The sequence below is a fragment of the Phyllopteryx taeniolatus genome, chromosome 2 (assembly GCF_024500385.1).
Source record: "Phyllopteryx taeniolatus isolate TA_2022b chromosome 2, UOR_Ptae_1.2, whole genome shotgun sequence".
NCBI classification, from domain to species: Eukaryota; Metazoa; Chordata; class Actinopteri; order Syngnathiformes; family Syngnathidae; genus Phyllopteryx; species Phyllopteryx taeniolatus.
In genome coordinates this window covers 1,508,472-1,522,465 of record NC_084503.1, presented here as the reverse complement: position 1 = coordinate 1,522,465, position 13,994 = coordinate 1,508,472, and the positions used below count along the sequence as shown (strand labels likewise).

At 42.9% G+C, this 13,994-nt stretch overlaps 2 protein-coding genes across 5 annotated transcripts in view; one reads left to right on the top strand and one right to left on the bottom strand.

The window, feature by feature from the left end:
• The window catches only part of LOC133467014 (NAD(P) transhydrogenase, mitochondrial-like), an 18,533-nt gene extending 13,902 nt beyond the window's left edge, over positions 1-4,631 (bottom strand). The window contains exons 1-2 of one of the 3 annotated variants that reach the window (XM_061751391.1): positions 4,493-4,631; positions 839-1,005 (exon numbers count right to left, since the gene is read on the bottom strand). In XM_061751391.1, the coding sequence (XP_061607375.1) occupies positions 839-1,005; positions 4,493-4,536 (211 nt within the window). In that variant the 5' untranslated portion in view covers positions 4,537-4,631. Of the gene's footprint in view, positions 1-838; positions 1,006-1,088; positions 1,232-2,545; positions 2,723-4,492 lie in introns of those variants that run through there. The other 2 variants (XM_061751410.1, XM_061751399.1) reach the window with 2 other exon arrangements.
• Positions 4,592-13,994, top strand: afg2b (AFG2 AAA ATPase homolog B). 2 transcript variants are annotated; one of them, XM_061751431.1, is made up of 10 exons: positions 4,592-5,188; positions 5,342-5,527; positions 6,022-6,306; positions 6,392-6,577; positions 7,420-7,578; positions 8,451-8,660; positions 8,992-9,219; positions 12,452-12,586; positions 13,560-13,685; positions 13,808-13,994. In XM_061751431.1, the coding sequence occupies exons 1-10, from the start codon at positions 4,592-4,594 to the stop codon at positions 13,949-13,951; spliced, it is 2,256 nt and encodes a 751-aa protein (XP_061607415.1). In that variant the 3' UTR covers positions 13,952-13,994. The 2 variants fall into 2 exon arrangements, with proteins under 2 accessions (XP_061607415.1, XP_061607406.1); XM_061751422.1 differs by having other exon boundaries at positions 5,342-5,599.

Sequence of the window (13,994 nt, the reverse complement as noted above, 5' to 3'; positions counted from 1 at the left end):
GGCATTTTTCTTTCCGGCACCTGCAGATTCAACTATTTATGTTTTTTATTTTCAATTATTCCTTTTCCAAATGTTTCCAAACTTTTTTAAATGTTTTATTTTAATTTTATTTTGGGGGGGTGGGGTGGTTGGGAACCAACCCGGAATTGGTTTATATGTGCTTTCGTCCCCCAATAATATTGGGGGGTTTAAAAAAAATGATAATGATTTTTTTTTTTTCAATGCAATTATAATGGCCGTCAATTATCCGCAGATTTGCACCATTTGCAGTCCAGCCCGTTCCCCCACTGTCCTGTACTTTTTTTTGTTTCTCCAAGCGTTAGAGTCCAACTGCGTGTGAATGGCTGAGACCAGTGTCGGGTTAACATTTCTCTCCATAAATGGTGCCGTGACCTCGCTGCCATGGCGACACTATTAGCAGGTGATTGGCTCCCAGCCAGCGTGGCTCAGGCCTGCTGCACTCCGACACAGATAGCGGCGCATGGGCAACTTTGCAAAGTTGTGGTGGAAAACTTGCACAACCTCTCCTTAAACATTTGGATCCAAACAGAGAGCGCATAAATAGGAAAAGCTTTATTTATTTTCGATGAGGGTTCTCCAGAGAGAGCAAACTTTTAATAGGTCACCTTTATCTGACCTCTCACATGTTAGCAGTAAAGAAAACATGGCAGCAACTTTTCAACCAGTGTTCCACCCCCGGTCACACTTCTGGCATAAGTCGTTTCTAAAATCAGATTCCAGGACCAATCCAAAACCACACACAGGCCTCTATTATGCAAAGAAGTCGATATATATATATATATATTTTTTTTTTTTACTAAAGCTACATTTATCCTACCTTTGGAGGCGTTTTGGTCCCATAACACAGGGAAGGTCCTGAAATTCCTCCTCGCTGGTATTTTCTGACGTACGCCTCGTTGGAGCACAGTGAGAGACGAGCTGGAGATGCAGTGCAAGAGGGTCGACATGGCCACGGAGCGTCCGCCCGGCGACTCCTTCTGGGGTCTGGCGAGCAGAGTCGAGTGCCAAGTTAACACCGATTTTGCTGATAAATAACACAAACAGGCCTTGATGCCACGGACACACACCCTGGCTGTGCGTTCCAGGAGACGCAGCAGACCTAGCACAGTGACAGCTCAGCTCTGCAGGACACGCACGCACGCACACACACAGGTCCCAGGCCTGATCTCACACACTGTGGCTCGGTCGCGAGATCTGGAATTATGACGGCACAGACGCAAAGTGTGCCAAGCGCGTTCTGGCTGCTGAGCGGCCAGCAAGGGGAGAAAGTTACGCAGGGACGTCAAATGTTTTGAGGATTAAACGGGGACATCTGAGGACGCGCAGTTTCCAACGCAAACAGGCTTTGTTTGCGCATTGTGGATTCTGAGAAAACAGGATGACCCGGAAAGAGTGGCAGAGGAGGCACGATATCAATGGCGTTTAGAGGACATTCACTGTGTTAAATGATCATGTAGTCATTCATTCATTCATTCACCACTCAGGCATTGTTGGATTTCACGACCTTTCCGGCAATTTTTAAAACGTTTGACGTTTTTTTTTTTTTTGTAACTAACATCAGTTCTTGTATAAAAAATGTACAAAACTAGGACTAAATATGGCGTCGAAACCAGTGGAATCTGTTACGACCACTCACCGGATCGTCGCTAAACCTGTCGAAAAGCAAAAGCTTACGTTGTTATTATTTGGCTTCAGTAAATAAGGCGCCATCCACTGTTGCGCTTAGCGTAAGATGTATACTGGATGGACTTTTTAAGGGTAGAGCAATATTTGAAGATGTTTGTAAGCCATTTAAATGCTATTCAACTCTTTTGGACTCATATTTTGTGGAATATTTACGGTTTCAACTATTAATATAAGCTACTATAAACAGTTTTAGGAGCGTGTCGACTATTTGCCGAAATTCGTTTCCCGCGGTCAGGCTCGGTCCCTTTCCGATGCAAATAGCGGGGGTCCACTGTATTAATAAGTTTTCTACAGCCAGCAGGGGGGGGAGGTTATTCTTCAATAAAATGTACGTTTTCTCCATGGTCAGCAGAGTGTACCTTTACTTCTCAAATCCAAACTGTCATTCATTTGCTCATTTAGAGAGCAGTAAGCCATTAAATGTCTCTAATTGATAGTAAGACGAGCAAATTCAATTGCTCCTTTGTCTGAAGATGTATAAACGATGTAATCTGGTATGTATGCATGATTCAAGCCAGTAAATAAGGATTTCAAAAATGTCATTTTCATGGGTTTGAAATTGACAAAATGGCCAAAGTAAATCAAAAAGGTACAATTTGATCTAAAGACTAAACAGATATACTTAAAAGTCCTGCAGTTACACATTGGAAAATCTGATAAAAATTATAATTTTTTTAAAAACACAGCCTTGGGAAGTTTCATTACATTTGCATTAACACACACAAAAAAAGGTCAGCAGAGAGAAGGTTAAATCACTGAATGACACGCTGTAGTTTGCATTGTGCTGCATTGATTCGCCTACAAACTGAAGTATTGACTGAGTTAAAGCCAGACTTGCCTTTTTTTTTTTTTACTTTTTTTTTTTTTTTAAGCCGCTCCACCGGGTCAACAGTTGAAGTCGAGTCTCACAAGTTGGTAGGGGAGGCCTGCAGCCGTGCCACTCTCCACACTCCACTCGAGCGCCTGCCCACTGCACGTCCACGCACACTCGCACAACGACCTTCCGCTCTCCGGATCGCGCCGCCTCTGCACTATTTATGGATAAATAGCCAACCACGTGACTTGTACTCATGACCACCCCGGGGAGCAGAAGAGATAATCACGTCACATACTGACGTACAATCGAATTAAAGGGTTAGCGTCGATCAAAACCCAGACAGGCGGTGACCACAGGATGGCTTTCATTTTATATCCCCCACACACACTATTAAACCTAAAGGCAAGCTTTGTATATACAGCACAGCATCACTTTTGGAAGATTGAAGATAGGTTTGATTCAACTGGCTGCATTTCCTTCTCAGCACACTTGAGGAAGGCCAAAGTGACAGTCACGTGGCTACGATGTTGAACAACCAAAACAAAGTTTAAAAAAAAAAGAAAAGTGCCGCAAATAGCAAAAAAAAAAAAAAAAAACACTTTCATAGCATCTATTTAAAAAAATAAATTACAATCTTTGATGTCATTTTATCAGGTTTGCTAGACAAGATGGGTTGGAAATGCCCAGGATGCCCTTTTTCAAGCTATTGTAGTGGATGAGACGGCCGGATTTCTTATCAATATTCAGTAAGTAAATAAGTGTTGCTCTGATTGCTCTTTTTTCGTACAGTCCAGGTAATGGTAGCAGGAGTTAGCAAAATGTTCGGGGTGCCCACAAACTGTGACAATCGCTGTTGCAATACAGTGTCCGGCAAATTTGAGTTGAGTGGGTGGCTAGCAACCACGAAGAGGGCAGGTACTTGAATAATAGTACCAAACTACATTGCAACAACGCCTGATTCTGATCAGCTCGTTTTCCTGTCGACCGCAAAGATGTCAAACCATGTCACAGACTCATTTTGACCTATGCTATGCATAAAACAGTGGGGAAATATAGATTTTAATGGCATGGGACCTTTAAAAATAAATGGGTTACAGATCATTTGCGGCAAAGACTCTCCATAACTTCCCTTAACAACCCAGGCTAAAGAAACAGTAGCTGCTCCCCAACATACAGAGATCTTCATCTCTCAGTGGAGACATATCGCTTCAACATACTTCCTTGACACCAATTACAATTTTCCTACTTGCCAGGGTTTTGTTTTGCGAATAGCGTAACTACCAAATCATAATATGGTCACGCTCCCACAAGCAAACTATTTTTTTTTCTGTAAATAAGTGTCTTTTGATAATTGTGTGCCTGTATTTTAATTTTCTTTTACCTCAACGCTGCAAATTGTGAGATGCCTAACTAATTTTCATTGTTCCTGTGACAGTGACAATAAAGTTCTATTCTCTTATGTACAAATTAGATTTGTTTCAGTCTGATAGTTAGTGCGATGAATTATTTTAACTAGCACTTGATTGCATAATAAATATAATCAAATAATGCATTATTATCAATATTATTGTTGCTCTTTTATTATGATTATGATTATTATTACCACTACTACTACACTGTGCAATGACAATATAGATTCAAATTCGATGGTTAATATTATGATATTATTTCATAATATTAATGTAAATAAAAAGAACAATAGCTACATTATCAATTACGATTACAAAAAGTGTAGTGTATATTTCTATTGGTTGAAATCATGTTTTTGTCACAACGGAAGTCAGTGGTCAGGAAGACGTTGTGGTCGGCCATCTTGTTTTCACGCCACACGTTTTCCCGTCAATTGTTCACTGTAAACATGACTTCTTCCCTTGCAGTACAGTATTGATATCATAAATATGATTCGGGAATGATATACAAGTGTATTATTAAGAAGTAAAACGGTTGCTTTTGAATGTAAATGCTCACCGACGACTTATGATTCGTAGCTTGTAGCCGCCGGCTAATAGCATAGCTAACAGTGGAGTTTAGCACTTCAGTCCCGAGTGTCATGTTTTTCCTTTCTTAATGATGACGTCTCTGAAGCTGTTGTCAGTGGAACCATCAGATCGGGGCTCGCAGAGGTGCAGGCTCGGTCCGGGTTTGATGTCGGCGCTGGGCTTCAGTGCGGGCTCCCCGGTGTTGCTGTCTCTTCCCGGGGGAAGCTGCCTGTGCACCGCCTGGCCCCGGTCTGACCTGGCCGAGGGCTTCCTGCAGGCGGACATGAAGTGCTGCTCGCCGTCGCTCATCAGGCGTCCACCGTCACGCCTCACTCTGGATCCCGAGCAAGTCGCGCTCGTCCCGTGTCCCGAACTGAAAGGAATGAAGATAAGCGTGGTCGTCCGAAGTGTTGAATTCAAGAGAAACAGCCCTCCTCGTTTTGTTCATGAGCTTGTGAAAGACATGCTGAAAGGGGCTTTGGTGCACAGGAGCCATGTCATAAACCTGGAGGATTTCGACACGGACATTAGATACGTTGTCATCGAAAACCTCTATCCGGATACTAACGCAGCCGGACTCGTCGCCTCCAAAACGAGTGTGGAGATCGCTGGCATCCAAACTGTCAGGCACTTCAAGAGCCTTCTGCAGGGCCAGGTCACAGTGCCTTTGGGGGGCCTGGAGGAGGTCAGCGTTTGAATGAGCCGTGTTTCTTCACAGCCGAGATAAAGCACTTCAGAACATCTGACGTGGAAAATACCTGTACTGCAATACTGCACTTCATCTCAAATGTGAGGACTTTCGCCACCTCTGACAGTTTGCTTGGAAAATGCCCCCTAGGTGAGCGCGTCGCTGAGAGAGATGCTGCAGCTGCCGCTTCTCTATCCTGGCACCCTGGCTTCTCTCGGGGTGTCGTGTCCCAGAGGCGTGCTGCTCGTGGGGCCGCCAGGCGTCGGGAAGACCCAGCTGGTTCGGAAAGTGGTCGGAGAAGTTGGCGCCGCCCTGGTGGTGGTCAGAGGGCCAGAGGTCAAAGTCATTTTGATGCTCATTTTGCTCTGTCATCATACAACCCCGATTAACTGTGCAGGAATTTTTGAAGTAAATCGCAATCCATTTTTGGGAAGAAGTATCTTATAATAGAGGAATATCCTTTCTTCATTTATTTCTTCACATTCTCTTATTTTATAATATGTTTTTATGATACAATGTAGTGCTATTTTTCTTTATTAAAAAGACGCAACAATAAAACCGTGGTTCTTTTTTGGGGGAGCTGGAAAAGATTAATAGCCTTTCAATATTGATTTGATATACTGGTATTATATTAGCATACATGCTGTACAGTTATTTTATGATCCATATTTATACCTCTCAATTTGTACTAATTGTTCAACTATTACTTTCCATGTGCAATATTATGCATATATATTCAGTATTATAATTCCTCATTTTATCATTGTATATCATTTTATATCAGATATTCCACATCTGTCTAACCGTATCCATGTAATTGAATGTTCCAGGTTGTGCGGTCACGCCCGGGCGAGAGCGAGGAGCTGTTGCGAGGCGTGTTCGCGCAGGCACGCAGCACAGCAGAGGAGGGTCCATGCGTACTCTTTTTGGACGAGTTGGACTCTCTTTGCCCGAGAAGAAGCGGCTCGTCCGCACCGGAGAACCGCCTGGTGGCTCAGCTCCTCACGCTGATGGATGGGGCGGACCGATCGGATCGCTTCCTCGTCATCGGTGCCACCAACCGTCCGGACGGCTTAGACCCGGCCCTGCGCAGGCCTGGAAGATTTGACAGAGAAGTACAAAAATACACCCACTTACATTATTGTGCGCCTTATCACAGATGTGTAAAAACAAAATAGAGACATGTTGCCATATCTTTAGGTTATCATTGGGCCTCCCACCTTAAGGCAGAGAGCAGCTATCTTGTCGGTTCTGTGCGAGAAGATGCCAGTGTGTCGCAACGTGGATATGACAGCGCTGGCACAGAGAACTACAGGTTATGTCGGGTCAGACCTCAGCGCCCTGTGCAGGGAGGCCGCCATGCATGCTATGCGGGAAAACGCAAAGGTAAATCCGGCGGTGCATCATATGGATCATCTTGTTGCACGGATGCGTCTCGATAGATTTGAATCACGTAGAAAAGTTCATTCATGGCAACACGGTGGGAAAGTGGTTAGCATGTCTGCCTTACACTTGTGAGGTTTGTTGTTCCAATCTGGGCCCTGGCCTTCCTTTGTGCGTTTGCCATGTTTTCCCTGTGCTTGCGTGGGTTATCTCCACGTATGCCACCTTCCTTTCACATTCTATATGTGCATAGTTATAATTCGATAATTTTATATACTAGACTGATCACTCATATCACTCACTCGCAATACTTAAACTGTTTATGATTATGTATATATGCTGTATATTCTTCTTATGCTGAAAATTGTTTGTGAACGTTGAAATGTTGTTTATTTATCCATCCATCCATTTTCTGTACCGCTTTATCATGACTTATCAGGGTCGCGGGCGTGCCGGAGCCTCTCCCAGCTATCTTCGGGCGTACACCCTGAACTGCTCGGCAGACAATCGCAGGGCACATAGAAACGAACAACCATTCGCACACACATTCACACCTACAGGCAATTTCTCATTAAATTAATTTTAAAAAAAAACGGCTTATATGCTAGCTAATACTATTGATGAGGTGGCTTGTTTGTAATGAATAATTGAGTTACTGAATACATTCATTTATGTAACATGGGTTCATGATTGTGTACATGCCAGATGCATGGTTTTTGATGCTTTCTGGTCCTCTCCATTTTTAAGTGCTTTGCTTCCAGCAATTACAAACTTGGTTAAACAAAACGTTTTATGTCAGTCAAGTGAAGTTCAGTGTAAAACTTCCTTGTCATCTTTTCACACAGGGTTCAGGGGAGCAGACGTTGCTACTGAAACATTTCCTTGAAGCTCAGAAGTTGGTGCGACCTTCTTGCCTGCGGAGCAGCCTGGGCCGGACGGATCTCTCTCCTGTGACCTGGGAGCAGGTCGGCGGTCTTGATGACATTAAAGTGAAACTGAGACAGGTGAAATCAAAACCTTACATCATGGTTAGAATATATCATGCGGTGGGTTAGACAGTCCACTGCCCAGACACTTCAAATCCAAGAGCCGTATTGAACATTCTGCGTTTACATATATGGCACTGCTCAAATCCTCTCTTCTGCATCCTCCTCAGCTGACACTGACAGCAGTGCTACTGCGAGTAAGAGCGCAGTAGCAGCGCTCGGTTGCACACATTTGGTGTCACCCTGAAAAAGGTTGAAACCTTCGGAATTTTTTGATTAAAACAGAGCCTGATTCAAGTTTGCACGTGCGCAGTAAGAAGATGGACTAGTCCATTGCATGAGATGAGAGGGGGGTGCACTAGAAATGTTCATGATGGATCCAGAATTTAGTTTTTTTAAGCGCATGAATCAAGATCAAAACACTAATACTTGCTTTAAACCCAAGAAAACTTTATTATTGCGTTTTTGTATGAGCCATTTGGGGAGCCCCAGGCAACTGCCAGTGCTTGCCTCATGGGAAATCCACCCGTCTTTGGGTGAGGAGCGTTCGGGAGCTGCGTTCTGGTTTTGAGCCAGCAGGTGGCATCTTAACACTATAGTGTCCCTAGAAAATTTCCCGTGAATTATGGAATCATTCACTCCTGCACACTTTCAGTGGTTGAAGGTTGGAGTGGTGCAAACCCTCACTGCATCCTAGTAAGAGCACTTTCTAAATTGTGGGTTGAGGGCTAAACGAAACTGAACTGATTATAAGATAGTTTTACTGCTTTGGCTTGAGCACGATAACAGTGAGTAGGTGAAGGATTGGGTTTCACTTTTTGGTCTGCTGCTGTTACTTGCTTTCCATTCATTCTGTCTTACTCTGTGTGTTTGCATGTGAACATTTGAAGAGTATCGAATGGCCAGTGATGTACCCCGAAGCTTTCTCCCGCCTGGGTCTGCGTCGGCCGCGTGGCGTGCTTCTCTACGGGCCTCCGGGGTGCGCCAAGACAACGCTGGTCCGAGCGGCGGCCTCTGCCTCAAATTGTACCTTCCTGTCCGTTAGCGGCGCTGACCTCTACTCGCCCTACGTGGGAGACTCAGAGAAGGCTTTGTCACAGGTGCTTGGTCTCCTCAATCTACAGCAGTGCCTTGAGATACGAGCGACCCGACCTATGAGTTTTTCGAGATGGGAGCAGTCGTTCGGCCAAGCTTTGTTTTTTTGTTCTAGCACTAGAAGCGATTAAAAAGGCCAGTGCCAGAGGACGTCAGGACCCGCGAGGCTTGATATGATGAATGCATATCAGATAAGATATGATGGCCCAAGACTGTTGAGACATTTAACAAGTAGTAAAAGAACCTTAACATGCTAGCAGTGAACTTAACTCACTTAACAACAGGTGGCAGTCTGTGTTGTCTTGTTTCATCTACAGCTAATCTCTTTTCGTACAGCTGTTTCGTCAAGCGCGGGCCTGCGCTCCGTGCGTCCTGTTCCTGGATGAGATCGACTCTGTGATTGGCTCGCGGTGCAGCGGTCAGGCGGCGAACAGCGTTCAGACTCGACTCTTGTCCGTGCTCCTCGACGAGATGGACGGCGTCGGCCTGAAGACGCTGGAAAGGAGGGGCACGCAGAAGATCCTCCAGGTGGAGGGAGCAGAGGAGAGTCACACTCCAGAGCAGGTTAGACCACAAGTGTCAAACCTCCAAATGGCCCGTGACATTTTTTTAAAACTAGCCAACTAAAGGGGCAATTATGTAATATGTTACCATCTGACTTTTTCAAAGCTATTGCGAAGTCTATGCTAGCTGATTTGCAGCAAACAATTGCTCACTTCAGTCAGCGAGTTTCCTAAAGCTCTTAAAGTAGCTACCGTTAAGCCTCTTCAAAAAAAAAATAAAAAATAGAACGGTGGACGCTTCCATGTTAGCAAGCTACAGACCCATCTCAAATCTCCCTTTCATGGCCAAGATCGTTGAGAAAGTTGTTTTTAAACAGCTCAGCAATTTCTTGAACTTAAATGGACTTTTTGACAAATTTCAATCAGGTTTCCGAACTCATCACAGTACAAAATCTGCTCTTATCAAAGTGCTAAATGATATGAGGTTGAATACTGACTCGGGAAAGGTGTCAATTCTGGTCTTGTTGGATCTCAGTGCGGCCTTTGATACGGTAGATCATAATATACTGCTGAAGGTTGGAAACGTGGGTCGGACTAAATGGAACAGTCCTTAAATGGTGCAGGGCCTACCTGGAGTTATTTTGTAACCATTGGAAGTGTTCAATCTCATTGAATGGCAATAACCTATGGGGTCCCTCAAGGGTCAGTTCTTGGACCCCTCCTGCTCAGCCTGTATATTGTTAAAATTTTAAGGCCTCAAATGCAAGCTTATGAAACCTGTTGCGAAACAGAGGCGAAAACAACAAAGTTGTGGTCACGCAACAGAGGCGGGAACCTTTCCTATATAAGCGAGAGAGACACGTAATTAGAGGCTTCAACTGCAAGATCCACTCCAAGTGGTGACCGGCATACGAGCCCAGAAGCTTCTGTAAGTGTGATTTTGACTATATAATAAAAATCCTGTGCTAAACTCTCACCAACTCGCCTTGCTGATGAACTCTTCTCCTCTTGAACACAACCGCGAACGAGACGTCCCTCCCGAGGCGCCTGGGGCGACCTAAAAAGCGGACAATATGCTACACCATCCATTTTCTGAGCCGCTTCTCCTCACTAGGGTCGCGGGCGTGCTGGAGCCTATCCCAGCTGTCATCGGGCAGGAGGTTGAACTGGTTGCCAGCCAATCGCAGGGCAAATAAAAAACAAACAACCATTCGCACTCACATTCACACCTACGGGCAATTTAGAGTCTCCAATTCATGCATGTTTTTGGGATGTGGGAGGAAACCGGAGTGCCCGGAGAAAAGCCACGCAGGCACGGGGAGAACATGCAAACTCCACACAGGCGGGGGCGGGGATTGAACCCCGGTCCTCAGAACTGTGAGGCTGACGCTCTAACCAGTCGCCCACTGTGCCGCCTATATGCTACACCCTTGGGTCAAATTCTTCAGCGCTTTAATTTTCACTATCATAGCTATGCAGATGACACACAGTTATATCTAGCAGTGTCTCCAGATGACTACAGTTCAATTGGGGTGTTGTCACTATCTAAAACAGATAAATAACTGGATGAGCCATTAAAAAAAACTGAGATTGAGGATTGCTGTTAGTAAATACACGGAGTCACTCTCTTTGAAAACCAATGACCAAGTCCAAAACCTTGGTGTACTGATGGATTCCGATCTGACTTTTAACAGTCATATCAAATCAATTACAAAACTGCCTTCTACCATCTGAAGAACATAACCAGAGTGAAGGCTTGCATGTGCCAAGCAGACCAGGAGAAGCTCACCCATGTGTTATCTCAAGTAGAGTTGACTGTTTTAATGGTCTTCTGACTGGACTCCCCAAAAAGAGCATTAAACAGTTGCAGCTCTTTCAAAATGACCAGAACAAAGAGGTCATATTCCTCACATGAAGTCTTTACACTGGCTCCCAGTCAGCTTTATGAATATATTTGAAAGTTCTGCTACTGGTCTATAATCACAAAATGGTTTTCCTGAATACATGAAAGAAATGCTAGGGAAAATATACCCAGAAGGGCTGTGAGATCGACAGAGCGCAGAGTCCAAAGCAAACATGCTGAAGCGGCATTTAGCTATTATGCTCCACACAAATGGAAGAAGTTGCCAACAGAAGTGACGTCAGCCCCAAGTGTGAATGTTTTTAAGTCCAGGTTCTCATGCTTTGTAGAGCATTTCCACTTTTAAATGATATTTCTTGCCCTGTAAGTTCTTTGAATTGTGCTTTTATATTTTTTCTTTTGTTTTTAAGGCTTATAATCATGTAAAGCACGTTGAGTTACCTTGATTATGAAATGTGCTATATAAATCAATTTGCTTTGATTTGCTTTGAGACATTTGTGTGCCGACACAGAACAGTGAACTTATGAGTGACCCAACTTGGTGGAGGATTGTATAATTATTAGCTCTGGCTTGGTCAAGTGTTTTATTCATTTATTTTTTTCGTTTTTTTTTCGGTGTTGTTTTTATCTTGCGTTGTGGCAAAAATATGAATTACATACGTGCAGTGGAAAAAGGAGTGCAAAGGTCGTTGATGAGCTTTCAAACGGTTAATGAACGGGACTAACAGCCAAACACACTAATGAAAAAAACATTTGTCAGGAGCATGGAGCGGAATTGAAAAATGGCCAGTCGGACCTGAAATCTGAGCTCCTGACATCATTCAGGAGGGTGTGACTCTTAAGAGCACACGTCAACACACTACAATGTGTGTGGGATTTTTACATTAATTACACTTTATAAAACCTGTTTATTTCATTACATTCTATTTTATTTTATCATGTTTTACAATATTAATTATTGCTATTTTTCTTGATTAAAAATGTAACAAAAAATCGAGGTTGAAAAGATTTAAGCTTTGTGTTTCCTTTTAAAGCTAAGCACTTTTTTTATTTGCATTTTGATAACCTATTACTGTAATTTGACTGTTTTGTTTTTGTTTTTTTTTACTTTTTGGGTAATAACAAAAAAAAAAAATAATAATAATAAAATGAAAAATTAAACTAACAAAAGAAGAGTCCAGTTGCCTTCCTTGAAGCTTTTTGGATTACGATGACCTGGATGACAGAAAATCAACAGTCATGAAGAAAAAAAAAAGACATTTTATAGCACGCCCCTTGGTATTTTTCATTGATATTGTGACAAAAAGTTCCAAAACCTTTGACAATTATGCTATGAGCGTATTGATTTTGTGATCAATTTTGTGAAATTGACACCAGTATGCAGTCCAGTTCAGTCCAATTCCTACTAGTATACGTTTGTGCTCTTTGACAGATGGACGGCCAGGAAGTGTGCAACAAAGACGTGATGGTTGTAGCAGCTACTAACAGACCCGACTGTTTGGACAGTGCCCTTCTGAGGCCCGGCAGACTGGACCACGTTCTCTATGTGCCACCACCAGACCAGCAGGTTAGCTAGTTGCCTCCACTTAATAAAAACATACAAACAAAGCTCGATCAAATCAACAATTTCTGTTCCTTTGCTCTAAGCTCACCATGCATACTACCACCCTCTCCCTCCATTCCAGCAGTTTTATTACCGGGAACCTCTTTCAGTTTTCTACCCCAAATGGCTGGAACACTTGGCAGCAAATAATAAAACATACTTTATTCATCCCAATATTATTGTTTAAATAGTTTATGAGGGATACTGTATGTGATTGCTGTACCAGTTTTTTAGCCTATGAATGTTTTATTCACCTTATGCTATGATGTAAATAACTATATAACTAGTTTGTTGTGTATTTGTGTTGTCTGTCATTTTACTTTTACACTGCTGTCTTTAGCCAGATCGGCTTTGCAAATGCAAGTCTGTTCTCAAGTGTCCTACCTGGCTGGATAAAGGTTGTATTAAAAAAAATAATAATAAAAAAAGTTCAACCAAACCATGTAATTTCATTGACCAAAGGTTTGCTAGCTTAATGCTCGCATATAATGCCAAATGCCGTAGACAGGCTAACAGAAAGTAGCATAGATGTCACGGTAATTATAAACATTCAAATAACTGTGACCTAGGGTCCAGATTGGTTCAGGATGAGCTCTTTATTTTTTCTCAGTTTATCGGTTAAAAATATTAGTTTTCTGTTTTTCTGCAAGTAACTCAGCTCAATTTTATCCATAAAGCTCTTTAAAAACAATACAAAGATACACACTGAACATAAGACCATTTAAAATAGTTTAGAAACAATAGAACAATAACAAAGTGAATAAAATAAATAATAATAAAAGATTTTTGAAAAACCATCACAAAGGCAGGCTCATGGGAGCTTTGAGGGAGTGCCAAAAATTCAAAGGAGAGATACCAGACAGAAAAACCTTGATGTCATGGCATTCATAGAATTTCCAAATTGAGGATTTATAAATGTGTGATGCTTTTTGTTTAGGCCCGCCTGGCCATCCTGAAGGTGTGCACAAAGTCCATGCCTGTGGACGCCGACGTGTGTTTGGAGGAGCTGGCTGCTGGGACTGATCTTTATTCTGGAGCTGACCTGGAAAATCTTTGCAAAGAGGTAATAGAACGCACTTCATAGCGCTCCTCACGCTAAAGTCTCAGATCAGGTCAGAAATGTAAGATTTCCTGTTTTTTCGAATGCGGCGTATATCTGAGAGCTGTTGTTTTTTTGTTTCCCAGGCTGCTCTGCTGGCGTTAGAAGAAAACATGGACGCGTCTAGCATCAAACACACGCACTTCTTGCAGTCGCTCAAGAAAACCACGCCCTCTCTCACAGCCCAGCAAATCCAAACATACCAGACAACATCTGATCAGAACATTTAAAGTTCCCCCAACATTTATTTTTTAATAAAATGTAAAAACCTGA

What these genes read in the sequence shown, in the direction of transcription:
- afg2b (XM_061751422.1), top strand. Translation starts at nt 4,592, where the DNA reads ATGATGACGTCTCTGAAGCTGTTGTCAGTGGAACCATCAGATCGGGGC. An exon ending in AGAGTCACACTCCAGAGCAG is followed by an intron (nt 9,220 to 12,451) that starts GTTAGACCACAA and finishes GCTCTTTGACAG; the next exon opens with ATGGACGGCCAGGAAGTGTG. An exon ending in TGGAAAATCTTTGCAAAGAG is followed by an intron (nt 13,686 to 13,807) that starts GTAATAGAACGC and finishes TTTGTTTCCCAG; the next exon opens with GCTGCTCTGCTGGCGTTAGA.